Raw genomic sequence first — 24,498 nt, 5'->3', positions numbered from 1 at the left:
GTTTAGTTATTCCTATTAAGAAAAAGGACAATTAATTGCAATGAAAAACCTTTAATATTGAGTTTTTGCTGTTCTCGGACTGTTTTGTTGATGGAAGAAAGCTGTAAGAAAAAGACTCGGGTTCAAAGCTGAAGGCACAAAATATTGTGCCTTATTTAATTATTCTATACTTCTTTATATCCAGTTATTAGATATGAGTTTTCTTAAGGATTCATTAACTTTTAATCATACTCTTGGAGTGGTTTCATTTACCTACTATACTTAACAGTGTGCTGCAATTTAAAACATGGTGAATTTTTCCAGTTTTGATCTTTCATTATCACTATTGCACTTCAAACATCAGGATAGCTCAAAAACCCCAGCAACAAATCAAAGACCATGCAAAACTTAAGTCTTTTAATGTAAGAGGAAAGAAATACATACTCATTTAGTTTGTTTGTATGTTTATCTGGAATGTGCATAGGAAATTATTTCAGACTTCAACAATAATTCATTTTCCTGGCATGAATTGCCTCTAATGACATCCATGTTTGTCTAAGTGACGGCTGTGGTCTGGCACATTTGAAGTAGGTGGGGACAGACATTTGGCTGAATTACTATTGGTGAAACGTTATTGAGTATGTCTAAAGTGATCCTTCTTACCCATCTTGGCATGCCATACCACACTGGTTTGAACTGACCGTGTGTCGGTGGAAAGAGTTTACAAATTTGTGGAAAATAGGCTCATTATCTGTCAGCCAAGACCTTATGTTGGGATCTTGAAAGTATGAGTTCATTGGCAGCTTACAGTCATGAAGTATTTTGGTTTATCAAAGTATTTATATTTGAAAGTTTGGTTTTAGATCAAGCATTGAAAGATGTCTGTGAAATAAACTCCCACATATACACCCCATAAAAAGGTTCTTAGGTCCACTGTTAATATTGCATATTCATTCATAAAATTAGAACACAGGCAAAAAATAAATACAAGGCACTAAGTTATGAAGAGTCAAGTGATATTTACCTTTTATAAGAGAAATTAAACAAAATGAATAAACCAAAACATTCAAGTTACTATAAGACAAATGATCTACACTAGATTTTGCCCATATGTCTCAGTCTTTTCATTTTTTATTTATTTATTTTTTGTCTGTCAGGAAGCAAGTCATACTTTTGATTAGACAGGCTACCGTTACTGTCTAGATCAGGGGTGCCCAAGTCCAGTCCTCGAGAGCTACCATCCTGCAAGTTTTAGAAGTATCCTTACTCCAACATACCTGGATCAGCTCTACAGAGGCCTGATATAGAGCCATTCATTTGATTCAGGTGTGCTGAAGCAGGGATGCATCTGAAAGTTGCAGGATGGTAGCTCTCGAGGACTGGACTTGGGCACCCCTGGTCTAGATGTAGGGCCTTCAAATTAGTCTTCACTAGTGTCCAAGGAATTAAAAAAAAATAAGGCATTGACCATTTCAACATTACCATCACGGTAAACATAGATAACCTACTTCATGACACATCTATTGGCGCTGTTGTGCTTGCATGGATGCTCTCCTTCTGGTTGCAGAACTAGCTCGCCGATTTTGGGTCCTTCCCCGCTGCTCTGAAGGAAAAGCCACGACCTGGGTTGATGATCTCTGCACCTGCAGACCCTCCACTTCCCTCATGTCCCTTGCCATCTGAGACAATGTTTGACCCGGATTGGTCTGCAGACGCTGGAAGAGGCTTTCTCTGTTAATTTTTTTCTCTGGACAGCTAAAGGTCAGCGCCACACCAAAGTCTGACTTCATCTCTCTTGAGAAACCATCGGAGGTGCCATCAAAGCAACGCCCAATGGCGATCTCTTTGGCAACTCTGGGATTCTGGTCTGTGACTGTGTAGATGCCATAGTTGTGTCCCAATGGATCAACGGGGGCCAACATGGTGAATGCGTGTGATTCGTTGTTTTGAGCAACTGGTGGATGTTTAATCAGATACTCCTGTAGGAGGCCATTGGTACTAATTCTTCGACAGCTACCTTGTGGAATCACCGATATGAGTGATCTGTCCACCTCCGCTTGATCAAACAACATGCCACTACACTTGAACTCAACACATGCAGCTGAGGTGTTGGCCTCTCGCATGTCACGGGTACTGCGAATGTCTCTAATGCCATAAAGTTTGCCCCTCGTCTCTGCATGTGTTCCTCCCAGGTTCCTTGACCGGACCATCACTTCCTTCTGGCCGTGAATCTTGACTTTGATGAAGCATGCTCTAAACTCCTGGGGGTTAGGCCACCAAGAGAGGTAGTCTCCCGTCCAGGTTGTCAAGTCGTTCTCCTCAAAAGGAACAACATTGTACTCATACTTGTCCTTTTCCACTCTGAAAAATCTGAAATGGTTTGCGTCCACAGGAGCATTTTCACAAGCTAATAAATTCTGATAAGGATATATTGGTCCGTTCGTCTCGTCAAAATTGTTCTGGTTAGGCTTTGCCAAATTGATTCTGAATGCAGTTTTCTTTAGAGCTGGATCCTCATGATCAGAGCGCTGGTAGTCTAACTTATCTAGATAAGGTTGGGAAACTCCAATAATGTTTGGATTCATCTTAGGGGAAGACGGAGCTGCTTCCAGCTCCTCTCCACCCAGTATGGCTGTGACATAAGCAGTGTAAGCATCCGGTCTCATGGCATCACAAAAAGCAGGCAAACAAGCCCCGTTGGGTCCGGTTAGGACGCTGTCAAACCGACCCCATGCCCTGGGATTAGATGAATAACCAGGTTTGGGCTCCAAGTTTATCAAACTGATAACAACTCCCTCCAACTGTTCAGTCGGGAGGAACTTTTCACTCATGTAGGCACGCACTTTAACATAACAGCGCCTGTTTTCGGGCACATCTAAATTGAAGAGCCTGCGTTCTCTAATCTCCATGTTGCCTATTAGAAAGGTGCGCTCCTCACGCTTGCTTCGTCCATGACCGCCAGCAGTTGTCGCGCTGTAGGAGAAATCACTCTCCTCCTCCCAGACACCAGTATCTGGGTTTAAAGACCACAGCTTCATTGTGGGAATGTGCTCTTGCATTTTAACATGCTGCGTGTCAAGGAGAACTTGGACTGCCCCTGTTCCAAGAACCTCCTTGCTGGTCTCATCTCTAAAGTCAACTGAGAACATGCCGTAGGTCCTCAATGGCAGCATGTCACCTTCTTCATCCACAAAGTTGAGGTCACCAGGGGCTGCTGCTGCTGTCGTAATGTTTCTTGGATCAATAAATGTGACGCTGGCTTTCACTGTCCCCTCATAGATTTCTCCGTTGTCTTTATGGAAGGAGTGGGGTGGAATGACCAGTTGCCCTATCGGATCTTCCCCTTTAATTTCCCCAAGGTCTATAAAATTGGTCTCTCCTGGATTTATATCAACCGGTGTCTGCTTTCTCATCACTTTCACATTATGATAGATGGAGCCACTTTTCTTGTCAAAAATGAACACCTTCGGAGTGTCAATGTACGTTTGAGTAGGATCAACAAAATTCACCACCAATCTTTGTGTGTCTGGAGTAATTTGCAATGTAAACCCTCCCTGGTATCCGGTGGTGCCTACTCTATCTTTACCAATATAAATATGCCCAAATCGCAGAGGCTCGTCATTGTCGGCTGCCACAACTCGGCCACGAACCAGCACGGTGGGCTGCACACACTTCTGACAACTGCACTGTTTCACCGCTCGTATGGGGAGTTTGTAGGTACCACAGTCAATGTTTCGACTCTCCATTTCCTGGACACCGCAGCAGAATCCAGCTCTGTCTCTGCACCGCATGTCAAAGTCGAGGGATCCCGGGCATTTGTTGTGAGGGCATCGACCGGCATTGTAGTACTTGGAGTGAGTGCCAGGTTGAACGCAGTCCATTGGCAATCTGATGAGGTGCGTTTCGGGAGTGGCATTGCATGCCGGCGATCCGTTAGCTGTGAATTAGATTATATTCAGCGTTAAAATGCGTGTCATAATATTGAGAGGCAGTCCTCACAACTCAAATGTTATAGAGATGAACGCCTCAATTACAACGGTTTCAGTTTCTTCATTTGCTAGCATCTGACAGACGTTCTGTTAGGAATGAGATACAAGACCTAAAATGATAAAATAAAATTAATGGACGTGTTTACATCCATAATGGTTATTTGAACTGCAAAGAAAGTCATATAACCTATTCAGTAGTGCGCACACAGAAAATTGCTTCTTGTCATCTAACCAGGAGAGTGAAGCATGGATTAGATTCCAATTACATGTATTTAGAGATCATTTAAATTGAATGAAAAATGAAACAGTAATTTTTTATCTAGATACTTGAAATATAATTACTGCACTTGATATCCTGAAATTCAAGCAGTCAAGCATCCTCTTTTTAGGTACCCCTCAATTTCCAAATAATTGATGGATGCAGCAAGACAAGATAAGCTTCCTTTGGCATATGATCATGTAAATGCTGCATTTCTGCCATTTTTCCTAATATGAGAACTGTCTAACTGATTCTGTGTGATAAATTCAAGGATTCATGTGGGCCACAAAAGGTTTGGGGGGTTTTAGCTGTTTATTTCACTTATGTCTTGAGCCAGCTCTGACTATGATTAACATACTTTATTAGTACTTAAATTAAAAATGTAAACACAAGGACAAATGGTTTATCTCAAGACTAGTACATGTACTTCTCCTCTGAGGTGGAGATGTTATTCTTCTCGCATGCTGGAGTCTCCTGTGACAATGAACTTTGGGCTGCAGGGATTTGTTTGTTGCCTGAGGGAAATTGCTTTGTCTTCTGCCTTACCTGACAAGAACCATGGAGAATAGGCTCTATCTGCAGTGCTGTAAAAATGTATTTGCTCCCTTTTGGATTTCTACTGTTTTAACTTTGAAGGTTTGAAGGTAAATACAAAGCGGTTTTTCAAATTCCGTTTTCATTTTTCATGGGAAAACTAAACCCTGCATGAGAGAGCCGTCAGTTCTCTTGTATAATCTCTAATTAATTATGATTTACCACATTCTTTGATTTAATTTCACAAATCCCACCAAGGTATAACTACTCTAATGTGAAGATTTAAGAATTCACTTTAACAGAACTTGTTTGACAGCATGAAGTCAAGTAAAATATATGATAAAGCAACACAAGAACAAATTAGAAAAAAAATGGCTGATATCCACAAGTCTACAAAGTCATTTCTAAGATTTTGGGACTGAAGTGAACCATTGTGAGAACCATTGTTGACAAACGGGGAAAACATGGAGCAGTGGTGAACCTTCTCAGAAGTTGCGATAACAATGATACAAAGCAAATTAGAAAGCTCTAGAATTTAGTTATAGAAATGCAAACATCAGAATCTAGACCTTGAATTGCTTTGTTAATAAAATAGTCCTTTATTAAACCCACACTGAGGAAATTCTCCTTGTTACAGCAGTAAAGTAACAAAATAAACCCAACTGAATATAACATGCATCCAACAGCAATATAAACAACTGCATTAAAATAAAGTACCTACAGATAAAATTAAATTAAAGTTAAACAGAAACCTGAAAATGTGGAGATTTTTAAATGCACAATAAATAAATGAAGAATATGTTACGCTAATGGTGGCATCATGTTGGTGTAGCTCTGTTACATTACATTACTGGTATGTGCTGTTAGAGACCTTTGTTCATAATTTATTTGGTCCAGACATTGAATGTCTGAACAATTATTCCCTTTGCAACTGGACACTGTGCAGCTGGAAAGACTTTTTGCATTTTCTTAAACTTCCAGACGGTTGCTATGATGCATAACTGTGGCTACAACATATTGTTTTTACAACCGAGAGCAGCTGATTAGCATCTCAAAAGCCCAAATAATCCTTGAACTCCTAACCCAAATCCCAGACGGGTTGGAAAGGAGGCTTTGAGTGGGAAGCTAAAAGCGTCTCTTCCAACAACCATAACGGGAAAGGATCATATCCTCGACTCCAACGCCTCTTTACCCGGCTTCCTAACCATTCGGCCAGACAAATATTTAAAGAGGAGTGGCAAAACCAAATGAGGTGGATTAGTAGTGCTTGCCAACAACTGACGGTATCATCCAGGACATTTCACTGTGGAATATTATCTGCTGCCTGGAAACTGATCTATCATACAGCAACAGCCTTCTGGTGCAATGGTGGTGTCGGTGTTAGGTGTTCATCCCATAATCGGTGGGTTTCTGGTTTGAGTCGCTGTTCCATCCGTCTCCTTTGTTGTGTTCTTGGCGAGACACTTCGCCTGTCTCGCCTGCTGGTGGTGGTCACTGATGGAGCTGGTGTGTGGTGGTCTTGTTTCTGTCAGACTGCTCCAGGACAGCTGTGGTTGCAAACCAGTAGCTTGCCACCATCAGTGTGTGAAGCGCTTTGGGGTCGTCTGGATTTGATCAATTGCTATACAAGTACAGGCAATTTACCGTTCAGTTAAAAGCCTCTTCATATCTGTTGCAAGACTGACTGCTACTGGAGATCTTTTCTGCCCACGACATCACCATCCAACCACTATTTGAAGATACTTGGATGATAAAACAACGTATAATTTCCCTTTGGAATAAATATTCTGAATTGAACCGAAGACCTCCTTTGAATAGCTCAAAAAGAGTCAAATTACAGTTCTGGACCGACTTGGTAAAATGTTCAGACTTGTATCTTATTGAGATGTGGAGGGACAGTGAAAATCCTTCAATATGGCAAAAGTGAGCTGAAAGTCCTTCACACCAGCGTAACACTTACTGCCCGTTGTTAGAAATGTTTGATAGCAGGTATTGTCTTTAAGGGTAGCATCTACAGTTAGTAGGTCAAAGAAAATAAAACTAGTTTAAGGGGTAATTTGTTTCATATACATCTTTTTTTTTGCTTTCTTAAATTAAATCATCTTTTTAAAATCACTCTCTTTCTGTTTATCAGGTTGTCATTATCTGGTATAAAAAAATTGCTTGACTGTATAAAATGTGAAACAAAAATTTAAAACAGCAGCATATAAAATGCAAGGGGGCAAACACTGTTTCACTGCACTGTAGTTCTCCCTCCTTAATGTGGCTAAATTGTGTTGCTTGATGGAGAGAGGAACATTCAGAGCTTAGTTTATGCACCACATGTTGGAGAAAACCTGCCGTCTGGGGTTTTCCGTACCCAGAGCCACTTCAAATAAAAAAATCCATCATGAGACGACTGTATTTCAAACAAATGTAAACAAAATAAAACCTAATCCCTTAGCTCAGTTAGATTTCCCTGCTATTTTTACTTTCTTTTGCTTTTTTTCCACTTTATGCAAACCGACTTCTGTCTTTCCTGGGGTTTTCGAGCACTGGGGTTTTTATGTGATTCTTCTTAATGCATGGACATGGCTCATGGATGACTTGAACGTAGCCCAGGTCTGGCATTCCTCTCAAAGGGTGTATTCAATTTTAGCAGCGGCTGTTTTTTATACAGTCAAATTATTTGTAGTTGTTTGGTTTCTGTCAGTGGTTTTACTTGAGCCTGTGGAAAATTCAGTACGTCATTGTCAAATGCACCGGGATAAGAGTCATCCTGAGTCATAATCCCACCTAGCATCTCGCCATCATTGTGTCAAAAATGTTTTCCTTTGGAGCTGATAAAGAGGAAATTGGCTTCTTAATGGGAAAACAATGTTGCATCTATGATAAACCTGTTTCACCTGCATGCAACAACAAATCGGTTCTTTTAGCGGAAAATGTTGTGTGTTGCTTTCACATCAGTGATTTCACTGATGATAAAAAGACAATTTGAAAAGAATAAAAACTAGCTTGAATTCATATTTGCATTTAGAAGAAAGACGTTTTCATTGTGAAACGAGGTTTTATGTTTTCCTTAAGTCTGTACATACCAATCACAGTAAGGTGAGCCGGGGACGACTTGATGCTGCCTGCAGCGTTGCTGGTTTTGCAGTAGTACTCCCCGGACTGCTCCAGCTTTAGGTCTCGTAGCACAAGGTCGTTTCCATACTTATACATGTTCTTATCCAGCAGTGTCCCATTGTGGTACCTGGTTTATTTTTATAGAAATGTAGAGACACAACGGACACAGATTACTTTAGGTTGTTTAGATTTTGCCTTCTTAATAAAGCTCATTAAGTCAGCACATACAATTCTTAGTGGAGGTGAAGGCTTCATGTTTTGTAAGTTTTTATTAATTAATGATTCTTACTACAAGTCTGGCTGGCCTAAAACTTTACTGTTTTAATTCAATCCAAATAAATTCAGTCCCTCCTGTTGTATGTGACCATATCCAATGAAATGAAAATGCTAACCAAGCACGTTCATTTGCGAATGTAATGCTCGACTGTGGTTAATTTTTTAGCATTTTTATTTGTTAATGCTTCTGCTGGACCAGGAAGAGAAATCTATCGGCACATCAGCTGTTAAACTGAAATCATTTAAACTCACAATTGTTTCTTAAAATCTCTACAGTTACTTTGTATGCACATTTCACACTGTGGTATTTATGACTCAGTTGGAAGAGTGGAGTTTTTTGCAATCTGGAAGTTGCAGGTTCAATTCCAGCTTCTCCCTGCCACATGTAGACGCACCCATTGGTACTTAAACCTGATCTGTGCATTGATGTGAGAGAGAGGTTGGATGAACGTGTCGAATTAAAAACACTTTGAATGGTTGGTACATCCAGAAAAGCATGATGAATGTTGCATAAACTCAGACCATTTAACATTTAATTCTGTATTTTTAGTGTGCCTTAGCTATTACATTTGATCTTTCGCAAAGCATGTTATTGTATTTGTTTTTAAAATCCTGTTTCAGTGTATTTCTACTTTGAAAAAAGACTCCTTCCTCTCACCCCTAACATACCATTGTGTGTTTTACTGCATAAACCTGCTGTTCTTCTTACCAGTAGTATTTGTCAGGAGCTGGTGATCCTGTAGCCGAGCAGCACAACAGCGCCCTTCCTCCCTCGTAACGCACTTTGTCTTCTGGGTGCTTCACGATGTACGGCTTTTCTGCGGAAGGTGTAAAAGCACAAATCTTAAACACCTGTTTTCTGTGCGTGGTGAGACAGAAGCTACAGAGCTCTTAAAACTCAGCCCGACACGCACTTTGTTCTCACATTGGTCTCTGGGCTTTTAAAAACTTGTTGCTGAGGGAATTACAGTCTCAAAGCAGCGCAGTTCTAATATTATTGGGTTTCTTCACAACTATGTAGGTGGTCTGGGCTTGACTTTGTGGTATTTTATTTGTCTGAAAGTAGGATTTGCCCAGTAAAAACAATCAGCATCAGGAAATGTTTTCTTATCCAACGACACCTACTCAAATCTATCTGCTCCATCTACTGGCACTCACCAGCTGACGTGAGGACGGCCCGCAGCCAGGAAATCCCTGTGGCGTTACTGGAAGCAGAGACGACCGCTGGCACAAACTTCTCCTTGTTGATGGCAATGGAGGTGGAGCCGGAGGAGCAGACTCCCGATAGAGTGAACTGCCCTTTCACGTCTGTAAGAGTCCGGATCACTTTGGGGTGGCTGGTCAGAGCCACGCTGGCCCCCGCCACAGGGACTCCGGTCACGGTCTGGATGTCTCCGAACAGCATGTGGCCTTCACACACACAAATGCTGCAGTCCTCACTGGGATGGCCTTCGGAGCACGTCAGCTTGCACGTGGCTGTTGTTAAGTCATACAGTACGTAAAGTGTGAGAAATGTGCTGAAGAATAGAAATGTAAAACATCTGGAATCACAGTGTCAAAGAAAATGTATGGTTTACGGTTAGTAATAACATTGTTTCTATGTCTTAAAGTCATTCCAATGAGAGAGGAATGCAGCTGCTGCTGCATAGCGCTGGTCAGCTGGCTGAAAGAAAGTTCTTTGACATTTCCCTTATTTACAAAAAAAAGAAAAAACAAGTTTACTTCAATGGAAATGTTTTTAATTACGAAAAAACACATACAGTCATGGCATGGAAGCTAATAGAGGACGATCCATCACTCTCATAAGGGCGATACAAATTGAAAACTACAATTAGAAATGGTTTGGTTACTCAATAACATAGTCAAATCAGTTAATTATGACTGTATATGGTCAACCTCTTTTGAGTAAAAATCTAAAATGTGATAATGTTATGCATATTTGTCAATACCACAATAATATGGGTTTATAGTAACAAACTGTCAGTCATATCAAGATTCTTATTTTTACTTGGTTTGTATTTCACATGGTCAGGTGCACCTCAGCTGGACAGCTTTATTAAAAGTGAGCAGCTTGGCAGTCATCATAGCAGCTTATTGTTTGGGGCTTGTTGCAAGATGTGGGCCTGGAAATGGTTTGGTTTTAAGAGGGAGGATTTCAGAGGAAAAGTTCCATTCTGCCAAGTGGATGAAAAAGCATTATTTGTGCAAAACGTTGCCACAACAAACGAGCTTCGTTTCCCCTAACTAGCAAAAACTCCTGACTACTTCTTGGAGAAAGCCTGCAGTATTTTCTGGACTTGTGCACAGCGTCGATTGTTGTGCTCGACCTGAATGAAGTGCTGGCATGTCAGTGACTACAACAAGGTCCCACGGCTTTAATAACAACAGAGTCAGTGTGCTCCCAATTAACAACTGTAAACATATATATATATATATATATATATATTATCAGACAGTCTGCTGCTGTCGTTTCGTCCAATTTCTTGACTTCTGGCAGCACCAAACCCTTAAAAACAATGTTTTATTTGCTGCTGCATTTTAGCAACAGTTTGGTAACTTAAACAAACCCAGAAGATCATTTGTTTCCCTTTTTCATTCCTGTTAGAAACATGCCCAGCTCCTATTACTGAAATAAATATATATATATATATATATATATATATATATATATATATATATATATATATATATATATATATATATATATATATATATATATATATATATTGAAGTCAAACGGACTGTCAATTGCATAAGGTTTCGAAAATATTTTTATAAGAAATGAACTTATTTGAAATGTGAATATTACATAATTAGCCTCAGGAAGGTTTTTCCCACTTGGGATGACATAATAATACTTTATTATTTGTTCTGTTTCTTGCTTTTTTATGGACCATAATTGTGTCTAAATAAATAGGATTGACTGATTTATAGTTTTTAAAAAGTCAATTTTTATCTCAATTTCAGAGTAGAACTGTGTTGTTTGACTTTTTAAAAAAAAATTGTAGAGATTTTGCTGGGGTTTTCTCCTGTTTAAAAGTGATCTTTTAACATAAAATCGTGTAAAGACATTTTATACAATATCGAAAACAGTCGGAGCTTACCAGGACATCGACTTCTTCCACATTTCTGGACCTCAGCAGGTCGTCCTGGACATTGCACCGTCTCTGAGGTTCTCACACAAGTTCGTCTCCTTGTCCTGCGACCTCCACCGCAAGTCACTGAACAACTCCCCCAGGAGCCCCAAGGACTCCACTTGGCTACATAAGAAACGGGCGATTAGAGGGATTTGTAGTACTTTATTTTCAGTAAATTCTTTCGGTACTTTTGCCAGTCATTCATTGGTGTTCGCTGGCTGAAAACACTTTGCTACAATCTGTTGTATCTTGAGCATTAAGCTGATTATAACTCCAGTTGAAGTACTAATATCACGGACGATTACTCGAAGTAAAGTCTGTCAGCTTTTTTTTTAGAAGCATACCACTCAAAAGGGATAGTCAACAGAGCGTGTAAAAGCACTTTTGAACGCTAAAGATAAAGGGAACAACAATATGCTGCATTGACAGTGTTACGGTTTAACCTGCCGATGAATCACACAGTCTCATTTCAGACTAAATCACAAACCCAAATCCATTTTGGCTTCTCTAAATGGCTCAGTAATTTTGGCCAGGTGTAAGGATAATCCTCGTCACAGCTGACTGACCTGCGCACGGTGGAGTGGAGCACTCCCTCCTCTCCGCATGGTGTCCTATACATGCTGGTACGAACAAAAGCGGCATAGGCTGAGCGCTCACACATTTCCTCTGCCGAACTTGGATTCCCACATCATTGCAAACCGTGGTGGAGCAGGGACCCCACTCACTCCAGTCGGTCCAGTAGCTCTGCACTGCGCACACAACAGATCTCAAGATTTCAAATCACTCACCAATTTCTGTACCAGAAAAAGCCAGTTATGTGACAAGTTATAATATAACATCACACGTTTGAGTGACAGCTTGCGCCGCAACAAGCTGCTCTTATGGGGGGACTACCTGGAGGACACTGAAAGCGAACATGGTAGTTGGAACAGACTCGACCGTACGGCTGTTCTTTGTTGATGCACCAGAAGCCCTTCTCCAAACTGGAGTGGACCACTTCACCGGTGTCTGCAGCTGCCACCCAGTCTGTGGTGCGGGCCTCCATGGCCGTGGGCCGAGCGCAAACCCGCTCCCTGTAGTAGAAACGAATTGCTTCTAGGCGCTCGTAGTCTCCATTCCCACCAGGATGGTCGATGTTGAACCAAGACGTCCACTCAGTCACACCTGGGAACGCGCAGAGAGAACTGATGGAAACCAACTGTTTGAAAAGAAATGTTTAGAAAAGCACCATCCAATCTAAAGAAGCAGGAATACTTCACTCACAAAAGTGCATTTGTTTTTGATTAGTTGCTGTTTTTTTTTTTATTTTTGTTGTTGTAACAGTGCCTCTTTAGCAATAAATCATAAACCGCCAGAGAGCATGTTCCCCTTCAAACATAAGAAAAATCAATATGAGGGCTGAGCAGCGAAATTGAGTATGAGGTACGGGTTGTGTAAAACTTGCCAGATCCTTTCTGCCAATTCTGTTCACGTTATTCAGCTAATGACTCTTGTTTTGTGTTGCCTAGTGGATTGGATGGTAGGAATTTGGCAAAACATACATTCGCAGCATAACAATTTATTCATGTCTCAAAGGAGGGCCTTAGTTGGTTATGAGAGAACAATAAACAACCACAACAGCCGGCTACTTTCTTCTCACCCGCTGCTGTGAGAAGGCATCCAGGCCTTTAACCAGTGTTTGCGTCAAATCACCCAGTGTGTACGTGTTGTTCAGTCTGGCACAAACAGCGTATATCTAAGGTGATTGTAGGGTTGAGATGAGGACTGCATGCAGGCAACTCCATTCACTGTAGATTTGGGAAGTTTTTCATCAGCTCAACATTTAAAGAAAAATAATCAGGCTATTTAGTGCAATAACATCTATTTTCAAGAAGCACTATTACAAAAAAAATATATATAACACAATTTTCCTTTCTTTTGTGCAAAAATTGACTTGGGCTTAGTATGTAATGTTTTGTTTTTCTACTCTGTGGCGTATAGAGTGAACCCTTAAGAATTGTTCAAAGAAAACGTAAGGAATAAAAGCAATGGACTTCCTAATAAACATAGTTTAAACAAATTATTCCATGCCATAAAAAATGATCTTTCAAAAGAAAGAAAAAATCGGAATGTTGAAAAAAAGGAAAACTCTTTGTAGATGTTTAAAAATGTGCAGTCCTTAAAGATGACAGTACGCTGGGGATTAGTTAAATTTGAAATGAACAGTGAGAAAATCTCATGTCTTTTAGAGCCTTGTGTTATTTCATGCAGGCGTGAAGTTAATGTTTGACGCAAGTGGATTTCCTTCCAATTATTGTCGTCTTCAATCAGTGCCACGCAGGGAGGAGTCCTAATAAAAGAGCAATTGTTCCTTTCTTCTCATGCTCACTGCAGGTTTGTCGCTGCTAATAAGACATATTTGGTGAAGTGTTCCCTGGGCGTAGATTTTAAGCCACTGGCTGCTTACTTTTGCAGGAAATTAGTGCCATTAAAAATGTGCTGAGCTGACTTTTAGCCTTTTCAGCTTGTGATGGAGTCGTGAACATCAAGTGAAGCAAGTAAAAAGTGTTTGGATTTGCAGCAGCCCTGTGAAAAGTACTGGTAATTTTAGAGTTTTATGTAAATTTTCACATTAGTGAAAATGGGAAGGTCTGCTCCCAGATGGTGCGTGCTGAACCACTTGTTAAAAATACCAAACCCACGAAAAGATTTTGAGATTAAGTGCATAAATGTCTTTACAGATTTCAAACAAGAAGATGTTGGAGATATGTTTTATGTAAAAAAAAAAAAAAAAAAAAAAAAAAAAAATTTTTTAAAAAACTGCCATGATACCTGTTGTTTGTGAGTCCGTGAACGTATTGAAAACCACTCTTTTGCTCCTGTCTGATGGGTTCCTGGTCCTTAATAATCCTGCACACAAAGTAAAAGAATAAAAAAAACATTACATCAATACCCCAACATACCCCAATATATCATGAAGCCCTATTGGTCCCTTGTACATCAACAGATGTACCCTCAATAAATTAACTCTTTATTAGTTAAAATTCTTTATTTTTTTCTTTATGTTTATAAAAACCAATGATAGGACATTCAGAAATACCCCAGGGTAAAACAAAGTAAGCATAGCAGTGATTCTTTTTTTTTTTTTTTGTAACTGTAACTCCTTTAAAATTATACTTACGACATTGCTGAAAGAAAAAGGGTCATTTTGGATTCTTATGAAGAATTTTCAATTCCATCAAACCAGTGCTCAGATATGTATCAAACTGGAAATTGTTATAAAAAAAACTGTGTTGGAAAAAATTGTTTATTTGTGGAAATATATTATTTCTTTTCTGCTTATTTTTTATTTTTTATTTATTTTTTTGCTGTCTAACAAATATTTTGATGCCAAAAGTTATGTATTTTGCCATTCATTACAAACCTATGCAAATTAGCTATCTTAAGCAACATTAACACATTTCATTTTTTTTACTACATTTATACACATAAATGCAGCAATTATTACACGTCTCAGACTTTGCTGTTTCATAACGTCTTGTTTCTGTGCCAGTAGTGTAATAAATAAGAACAACACATGAAATATGATGTTTCTGGCTCTTTGATTTATTAAATGAGACTCGGTGACATTTTCTTCCATGCCATAATGTGTAATGATTCATTTATTCTCCACCACTAATTTTTAATGTTGCAAAAGACGTCAATTGTTTGGGTTATATTTGGGCCACTAGAAAGAAAAAAACAAATGTCATGGTGCGTGACGGAAACAAAAAGTTACTTATGCTGCCTCTCACCATGTATACGAGCGCACGCGCATGTGTGTGTGTGTGTGTGTGTGTGTGCGTGTGTGTGCGTGTGTGTGTGCGTGTGTATTAGGCACAATCCCTGCTGAGTTTATGAGCAGAGAATCCCAGCTCATTAACTAGTATTGATCGATGTCCCTTCTGGTTTTATAGCATGCTTCAGCTCTTTATTATCATGCCAGCTCTTTTGGTTCAACCATTAAAACCTTTTAGTAACATTTCTGGATGTTAGGAATTGCATAATGTACTCTTTTAGGCTGGCCTGGGTAGGCAGCTGGTGCTCTTGTTTTTTTCTTTCTTTTTTTTTTTTTAATTTAGTTTTTAAAAAGCCATTGTACGCTTTCCATATGGCTTTGTGTCTCTGAACTACTGGGTTGACTTGAGAACCACAGTGAAATGCCTTCAGATTGATGTGTTCAGCAGCTGTGTCTGCTGCCTGCAGATTTAGTTCAGTGGGTGGAATCAAATACTTTCCCCATCGTTCTTTTTCTGCAGTGATTTGTATGTCGTTATTGCATTCCTACACACATGCTCGCTGATTACCAACACTATGTATGTATTGGTCTTTGCTGATTTAACAAGTGCTTGCAGGATGCATGACACATTTTCTTCCCTCTGCGATACTGTAGCTCAGAATACATAAACAACTTTTCACTTAGCTTATTAGCTCGGAGACCCAGACCCGCGGCCATTAATGATCCTTTCAACTCCGCACGCAGTCTTGTTTCCAAGAAATCCTAAAGAAGCATTTCTGCCTGTTACATAACAGCGCTACTCCCCCTCACACCAACTCCAAGTTAATTTACGGCCAAGTTCTTGGCCCCCTGATTATTGTTTCAAGATGTTTCACATTGAAAACCAAACACCAAAACAAGTCTTCTGGTTTTACAAGGTGTCTGATAGTTTTAGGAAAGTTAAGAGGGGAAACACAATTAGGTGCAGCAGAAAGGCAATTGTTGGAGTGCTGACCTCACTCATGGCAGGTATATGATCTGGCCCAGTGCGCCGGGATCTTTGCGCTTTTGACTGACATATTAACACTTTTTAAAGGCCACAGGCTTTTCGCAGGGCTACTGCTTCATGTGGCTGGTATGTGAGCGAATTAACCTCATCAAGAAGCAAGTAGCACATGCTTTTCAAACCCCAGGGAGAAATGTTACAATTTATGATTTCCTATTTGCCGCTTCAGGCTCACACGTACTCGGGTGTCCTGTGCATATTTTGTGAGCCGTGCAGATTCTACATGAAACCCGCGTGCACTGTCCACAGACGGTTGAGATTTCACGGTCAAGCGTTACTGGTTTCCTATATTTCTCGTGACAAATTCCTTCATTTTCCACGATTCAACTCTTCCTTATTCAGTGTCTGAGTTATTTCCTCCCAAGTATTTTTCCATCTCTGAAAGTCCTTGTGTTCTCTGATTGGTGTATCTTGCAAATTTTTGTTCTAATTTCTTAAGACACCCTTCAATATTGGACTCCATTTCATCCACAAGATGGCACCGATTCTCAACTTTATCAGCTCGGAGAAGCACACGCAATAGTTCGATGAAAACATTGTTTCCTGCCGAACTTTTTGCTACGGTTCGCTCTCCGACACGTACTCATGGAGGTGCCTCGCCACTGAAGTATATCTTGTCTGCTCTTTTTCATTTGTGCTTTTAGGATACTTTTAATTTATTTAACTTTGGGAACATATTCAAAATGTCTTCGGACACCACTTTTTGTAGGACTATTAAAAGATCCGTGCTGCGTTTATATTAAGGGCAATTTGGGTTCACTTTTTTTTGGATTAGGGACAAATATTGGTTATGGAAATGAAAGATGAAGGTTATTTTGCAATGACATTTGGTATGTTCACTTAAAGTACCTCAGGTGGCCTAAACATCCATAGTCAAATGACCCTAAGCAAACATTGATTAGGTAACAAGATACATCAGCATCACCAACAATGCAAAGTTGTTTCAGGTTTCACTGGTGACAGAAGGACGGCTGCAAAACACCAAACAACATAATTTTTAGCAACCGGATTTCTTCTAAGTGTGGATTCATGTTGAGCCACAGAGCCTATTGTTGTTTTTTACCAACTATACATCATAGTGGTTTACGGCTTGGCTGGACCCAGGCACATCTTCCATTCGTAATCGTCTGTGACTTTGTGAAGATTTGCTTTCATTCATTTTTTGAGAGGGAGTTTCCAGTGTTTGTATTATGTTGAAAGAAAAGAAAAGAAGAAAAAAAATCTCCCAAGGAGAGAAAATGAAAGACTTTTTTTTTAAAATTGCACCCAGAATGTTTTCACTCATATTGGGGAGGTATGTCTTTGCCAGATGTAAGCTGGCAGACAGACAAGACCTAAATAGGTGGTCTGGATTCTATATATAATACTAAAAATCCCTACATGATGCAGAAAATTAAACACAATAACTACTCTTGAACTGAAAAAAGTCCTACTTGGTGAATCTGTTTGTACAAAAGTGTTTTATGTTCGACTCGAGAGTGATTTGTCTGTGTGAGCCTGTGCATGCAATGCTCTGTTTATGTTTTCATATGAGAGTTGTTTATGCACTTGTACAGAGAAGAGAGGAATGCCAGGGGCTCCAACTCTCTCATGTGACAGAGAAAGGACCAAGGACAAGGCTATTTAACAGTAAAAACACAAATAAGGCATTTTATATGGAGAGAGATAAAAATGTTCTTAGCATAGCATAAATGAAGTTGGCATAGCACAATAAAAGAGGAAGGTAGAAATAGAAATACAGCTGAAATCGACTGAATTTCCAGCATTGTAGCACAGCTAGCATCTGTGTTAAGTTAGAAAAGCAGTAGTTTTAATCTCCTGAGTCTTATCGCCGTAGCTAGACAGCTACCATAGCCAACTAGCATCCTGTTCACGTCTTGGAAACACATAAAACCGGGTGACAATCAAACATTCCTACCAAAGAAACAGCACCTGTGCATTTTGAGCAATCGTAAACGCTTTTCCGATTACAGACAAAGCGATGAGTTTTTTAATTTACTGCAAGTCATCACAAAAACAGATTATAAAAATACAGAAGTTATATCAGAAGGCATAGTTATTCAACCCCATCCTAACTCCCCAGCTGCCCATATCACTTCATATCAGGTCAGACTCTGTTAATATTTCACATGGGAAAAGTAGAAGGCTGTTTTTAAAACACCATCAGAACTGGTGCTTTGGCCAGACCCAGGTTTGAACTTGCTGCTAATTCTTCTCTGGATGTGAGATCTACTTTTAAAAAATGTCCCAACTGCTTGAAAACACTGTTTCCCATTCACATTCAACTGCAAATAAAGCTAGACAGCAACTGTCAATCTTACCGCTTGACTGGATACATTTTTTTAATTACTTAAAATTAGGTATTCAGTGAACACTGTATTGTTTTTTGCTGATTTGAAACAGCTGGGAGGTGTTTAAAAGTTCAGCTGCTCACATTGTTTAAGAGGTTCAAGTTTTAACCTCTGGTCAAAACAGTGAAATAGCTGAACTAAAGCAGCTTCACATATGTTCTGGACACGTGTGGGTGTGTGTGTGTGTGTGTATGGGAAAATGAAAATATTGAATTTAAAAATGCGACACAGAACTAAATAAATTAATGTGAATTTATTTATATTTCTTTGATCCACTGACGTCCTCGTCTCAGTCATTTAATTCATCTGGCCAGACGGCTTTGTGTTTGGAACAGACAGTGGTCAGCATCTGGAGAAGTAGCCCTGGTGTCTGCCTAAAGTTATGTGGAGAGGAGAGAGGACTGGAAGATTCATGTGAAGGGGTGGTAGTTCCAGAGCAACTCCTCTAATACGGTGGGCATTCAGCAACAGCTGCCACCTTTAAATAGAAAAAATAGGCCATAAATCTCCGCGGTTTAGGGGGGATGGAGAGAGTGACAGAGAACAAAGCCAGGATAGTGTTTGATGGAGCAGGACGGAGGAATAAGTAGAGAAAGGTGAAGGGCAGAATTTGATGGAGTGAGGAAAAAGAAGAGAAAAAAGGTGGGGAAAGTATTTGTGAGAAATACCTGAAGCAGAGACAGATCAGAAACAAAGGGAGAGCAGATGAAGACGAACAGACAGATGGAGACGTTCTGCAAAGTCATTGCTGCAGCAGCAGAACGGATCGCATGAAACGTTCGGCAAGCTGGCCGCTTCAGCAAAGTTGGAAAACAGGACGCTAAAGCCATTTTACCTGTGCTCCTTCACTTCCCCCCTTATTCCATTTTCTCAGTTAGGAAAGTACAAAGCCAGCAGATGTGTATAAAAAAAAAAAAAAAAATGGGCCACTTGCTTTGTGATCGTTGCACCTTGTTTCCAAGGTGACCGGGTTTATGTCTTTGGGGACGGCCTGCCTGCGCCGCGTTCGAGAGTGAAATAAGGCCAAGACGTACCACCTTCTCACAAGATGTGGGGATGTACCGCTAAAGAAGCGTGGCATAAAACCTAAAAGTTTATTATCCATTTTAGGGTCAGAGTGTTCTGCTCAGTCAAGATCAATGTGAACAACCGTTTATAAATCTTCTTTCTCCGTCGGCTGGTCTTGTGATTTACTCATCAGTATATGGCACAAACCCCTCTGCCAGACATTTACGACTCGAAGGCCTCAAAGTCCCACAAGATGTGGAGACTATTATGGTCTATTCACACTCGATTGCCTTTATGAACTGCCAGCGCCTTCACAAAAAAATATATATATATAATAATAATAATGGAAAACAGATGTAAGGAGGATAGAAAGTGACACTCGGGAAGAGAGGTGAGCTTTCAAAGCAGCAGGAGGTGAGATTTGCGGGAGAGCACTTGTGATGTTCGTGTGTTAAGTGGTAATTGTAATTGTCAGATGCAATCAAGCTGGACCAAAGACCAGGAAAAACTGAACAACAGCAGGAAGTGACGTAACGACGTGTTTAGGCACGAGATCGCAACGCCACAATTCTCCTCATGAGTGCGAAGCCTCACCATGGTGGCAGCTTTGTCTGGTTGCTGGCACCGTGTGACTTGGCCTGGTAAAGTAAGCTCAAGCTATTTTTATGAGACCTGGAAATTGATGTGAGAGCTTTACACTTGTAACTGTATGCTTATGTTTGACAGACTTTAATTTGGAGTAAGAGGGTAGGCAATTATTCTCAGTCTGACCTGTTGTCTTAACGGAGTCAGATAATAAATACTTCGGTGAGCTGACTGACAGCAAAGGCAATGAATAAGACCCAACATTCTGCAGAAACAGATACATAAAGACAGACGAGACATAAATAGTTTGCAATCACCTTGAGAACAGCTTTTGATATCTTACACACAAGAAGTTGGTCTCTGCTTCAGAGCTTCCTATTGCTCCTAGGTTTTAGACGTTTTTTCAAATAAATTCGGACCAGATCTGATCAACCCTGGTTTAAGTCCAAAGTATTTTGACTAATCGAAGCTAAACTGAATGATTCGACACTGAACGGAGATTTTTCAAAATACAGTTTAGGATTTATGTGACCATTTTTCTATGCGATTTGCGATGCTTTTTGGCATTAAAATATGACAGCCATCGACACCACAAAAGGTTGCTTTGTCTAATCCGCACAGGAGCGTTCTAAAGTGATTGCATTATTACTTCCTCAAATCTCGTTAAATTAATCTCTCTTACTGTTTTTGTGAACCCAGATATCGAGTTTTGTCCCATTTGGTGAGCTGACTGTGCCCCTAGTTACAAAAGAGGTAGGTGTCAAATGATAACGTTTGGTGAAGTTTTGTCTATTTTTCCACACGATTGTTTTTTTTTTTTTTCAACATTTACGACTGCCTGCCATATCCCACACGATCGTACGTTTTATTATGAACGAGTGAGCAGGACAGAGCTGAGATTGTGTTTTGTATTTTGGGATGGTAAGGGAAAAAAAAGCATGACGCAGCAGCTGTTTGGTTGGGTCATGTAATGTAATGTTTACTGCTTGTCTCATAATTGGTTACTCTATTATGTTTTTATGGTGTAAAGTCCTTTGAATTGCCTTGTTGCTGAAATGTGTTATACACTAAAGCCTGTCTTCTTTGTTTGCGCTTTTTTTTTTTTTTTAACTGTGAGTTAAACCACAAGGCAAGTTTTAATGATCCCCTCATTCATCCCCACATGTCGCTAATCGCACTGGGGTTGAAACCAGCTTTTTGTTTTCACACGAGCAATTAAGGGCAAATGAGGAGAGTAATGAATGTGACCACAGAGTCCAATACTGTCTCTCTGAAAGAATGTAAATAACTTTCACAAATTTCCCTGCAGATCTCCACAGCCGTTATTACCCATCTGAATATCTAAACTGTCTTAACTGGACAATCGTTTGCTCTTGATTTGTTTACATGAACATGTCTGATGCTTTTAATTCTTAATGTATAAGCTTACAGGTTCACAGTTCAATCTGGGACACACACACACACACACACACAAAGTTTATCTCATCGTCCTCCAGACATTTTGTCTGAAGCAGTCCTGCCCTGACATCCTCGAGGGAATGCCGTTAAGTCGGAAAAACCTCTACAGTCTCTCTCGGTTGGTCCGCACATGTGAGCGGTGTCGTAAACCGTCTGTTGTTGTTTATTATGAGACATGACAAGGAGATGAAAAATGTTTAACCCCAAAGTTTTTTTTTTTTTTCTGCTTCCCAGCACTGTTTTCTTTTACGTTTCTTCATCTTTTAACTTTCAGTGATAACAAATGCATAAAAAAAAAAAGTTAAATCAGTCTTCTCTTACCTTGACCTAGAGCCACTGAGGCCAGAAAAGAGAGCAGTAGTGGCAGCTTAGTTAATTCCAACATTGTGCTGATGGTGTGATCACGGAGTCGTCATGGATACGAGATGAAGAAGAAGCAAACAACTGGTTCTGCTGCACTTGGTCAGGGGAAGTGGGCTTCGGATCCTCAGGTGTGGGTGATGCTGCCGGTCCTGCAGAGTCTCGCCGTGTCTCCTCCTCGTGTGGGTTGGAGACAGGAGCTTTTTAAAAGAAGGGGCATCAGGAGTGCACACCAATCCAGCCCCTCTCTCTTTACCATTGGTTAGTGGAATTTAACATCTGGGTCCCCCATATCATTGTCCAGAAAGAAAAAAAAAACGAAAAAAGAAACGACGAGGGCCTGCTCGGGGTAGAGGGGAGAAAGATGCACACAGTCAGTGGGCCAACAAACTAAGAGGTTTGCTTTCCCCTTTGTTCAAATCCATATCTCATATTTCATCTTTCTGACTCAACCGCAGCTTAATTTAGGAATTTGATCTTTTATTACTCGTGGGTCGAGCCTCCTTTGCAACAGAGTTGTTATATTTGTCCTGCGAACAGGTGTGTGCACATGTTTGTTTCCTTCTTTAAACTTCCATTCTGGTTCCTGTCTCTATCTTGTTAAACAGTGAAGCATTCTCTAAAATTAGATCATCCCAAAAAAGAATAATAATAATAATAATCTATGCTTATTATGATCTCATCTTGCTTTTTTTTTTAATGTACAAAATGGCTTCAATGCCCATCATTAAATATAGCTGTGGTCTGCTTAAGTATACATGAAGACTACATTTTCTTTAGTTGTCACTGTGGCTCGCTCTCACTGCCCCCATCTCCTCCACTCGCTCTCGCCACAGCCAGATGCTGCTGCTTCCCCCCCTCACCCTCCTCTGGTTCAACTTCTGGTTCAGTTTTGTAACTTTTTAACAGTTGCTGATTGCGCGGTGATGCACTGCCAGAGAGTGGAAGTGGCGTCATATGGCATGCCATTCAGGAAAAAGTCCTGAGAGCACAGACGCGAGACGTGCTTATGAGGTGCAATGTACGCGGGCTTGTTTTAAACACGTGTATTTGCTCGAGAAAGTGGTGGAAATTAAAAATACTAATTTAACTCAGCTCTTTTATAAATCCCAGTTGGCTTGACATTAAAACCGGGTTAAGCAGCAACAGCTGAAGGAATGCTTCCCCTGTTTTTAGCTTGACAAAAGTTAAAGAAAACGCAATAGTTGAATGTAGAAATGCAAAATGATGTTAACCGTTGAAGACTTTATTGCTAAATGAGTCCCAGATGGGCATCTGACTTGATTGTGGCTATTGTGTAGATAGTGTATAAATACCATTGTTTCATATGATTATGTGCGATAAACATAGTCTTCAAAAAATTCAATATTTTTCACTCAACCATGAATTTCCTTACTTTGAGAAAATAGGGAGCATGCTATTGTGTATGTGTACTTAATATCCCTAATGAATATGTTCCAAACTATGTGTGTAAAATATTTATAGAAAAACATAAAGTATGATTAGAAGTGTAAATAAACAGTTTACTGCAAAAGCTATCGCTGCATCTGAAATATGCGGCAGCCATGTTCGATTTTGAACTCTGCGTTAACGAGCTGACACGCCCACTTGGATTTTCTGCATCGTGTTTGTTTTTTTGATGAAAAAAAAATAAATTTGAGTCCTGTACAAAGCTGAAGATCACAGTTATAATGCTTTAACTAATATAATCAGCTATTTTCCAAAATAAAAACAAAACAAAAAAACAGAAGGGTAATCATGATAGGAGTGTCTTTAGAGTGTTGATTCCACCAAATACACATTCTGGTTAGCACCTTTGAATGTTTTATTTTTATTAAACACTGTATTGGCTTCTGCAAACAATTAAGAACAGCAGCCAAAATCAGATAAATGTTTATGTATGGTAGCCAAATTTAACAGACTATTAGATGAAGTGAATACTCTTGATCAATAATGACAAAACAATGCCCTGCCGGGAAGCTTTGGATCTTTCCATGACAGTGAATGGCACTTGGACGCGTGCAGCTCTCCTAAGTGTTGCAGCAGACGGAGTTCCCCGTATGGCAAAGTTATTCCTTTGAAAGCTGTTTCCATGACATTTCAGAGTTTTCCTTTTAGTCTTTCCAAACGACCTCTTCACAGATTTACTCAACATTAATCCTTATATATAGAAAAAATGTTTATAAATGTTTGCAACTGGACCAAATCAGTTAATGCTGAACCAAATACCACAAGATACAAAATGTCTGGATTAAAATGGTGAAAATGGGGTAAGGTTTACCTCGCCATGCACCTTATTATGGCTTATTTGATTCATTATGGTATTATTAGCACATTATTATGTGGAGTTTAAATCTCCTAGTCGAGGGGCAAAAGCTACAAATTATTTATTCTCCTGGTTGGCTAAAAGTTAAAAAGATTTTTTACTAAGCAAGATGGTGGTTTCTAATTGGACAGAAGACAACAAAAAAAATGTAAAAGATTATATAAAAAAATACCATGAAATTATTTATATCCTTCTCAATAATTGCTAAAAAAAAACCGTTTTCATCATTAGAGCAAACAAGCCCTCCTTGCTGATCGACTTTTTGACTGTTTCCATTTTGAAAATTTGTCACAGTGCCACAATATATTAAGATTTAGGCAAAAAGCTAA

At 39.7% G+C, this 24,498-nt stretch overlaps 1 protein-coding gene across 1 annotated transcript; it reads right to left on the bottom strand.

Annotated features, from left to right (window-relative positions):
* Positions 1-1,372: 1,372 nt before the first annotated feature.
* On the bottom strand, positions 1,373-22,610 carry cilp2 (cartilage intermediate layer protein 2). The gene is made up of 9 exons (XM_015043492.1): positions 21,805-22,610; positions 14,091-14,168; positions 12,174-12,443; positions 11,846-12,028; positions 11,247-11,402; positions 9,301-9,618; positions 8,852-8,960; positions 7,836-7,993; positions 1,373-3,916 (listed from the first exon to the last, which is right to left on the bottom strand). Exons 1-9 carry the CDS (start codon positions 21,866-21,868, stop codon positions 1,500-1,502), a joined length of 3,753 nt encoding a protein of 1,250 aa, XP_014898978.1. The 5' UTR covers positions 21,869-22,610; the 3' UTR covers positions 1,373-1,499.
* Between the last annotated feature and the right edge of the window lie 1,888 nt (positions 22,611-24,498).

This window comes from Poecilia latipinna, unplaced genomic scaffold, assembly GCF_001443285.1.
Source record: "Poecilia latipinna isolate Pla-1442-1.1 unplaced genomic scaffold, P_latipinna-1.0 Scaffold636, whole genome shotgun sequence".
Classification (NCBI taxonomy): domain Eukaryota; kingdom Metazoa; phylum Chordata; class Actinopteri; order Cyprinodontiformes; family Poeciliidae; genus Poecilia; species Poecilia latipinna.
Note: the sequence above shows the minus strand (reverse complement) of the source record. Positions and strands in the feature narration are given on the sequence as shown.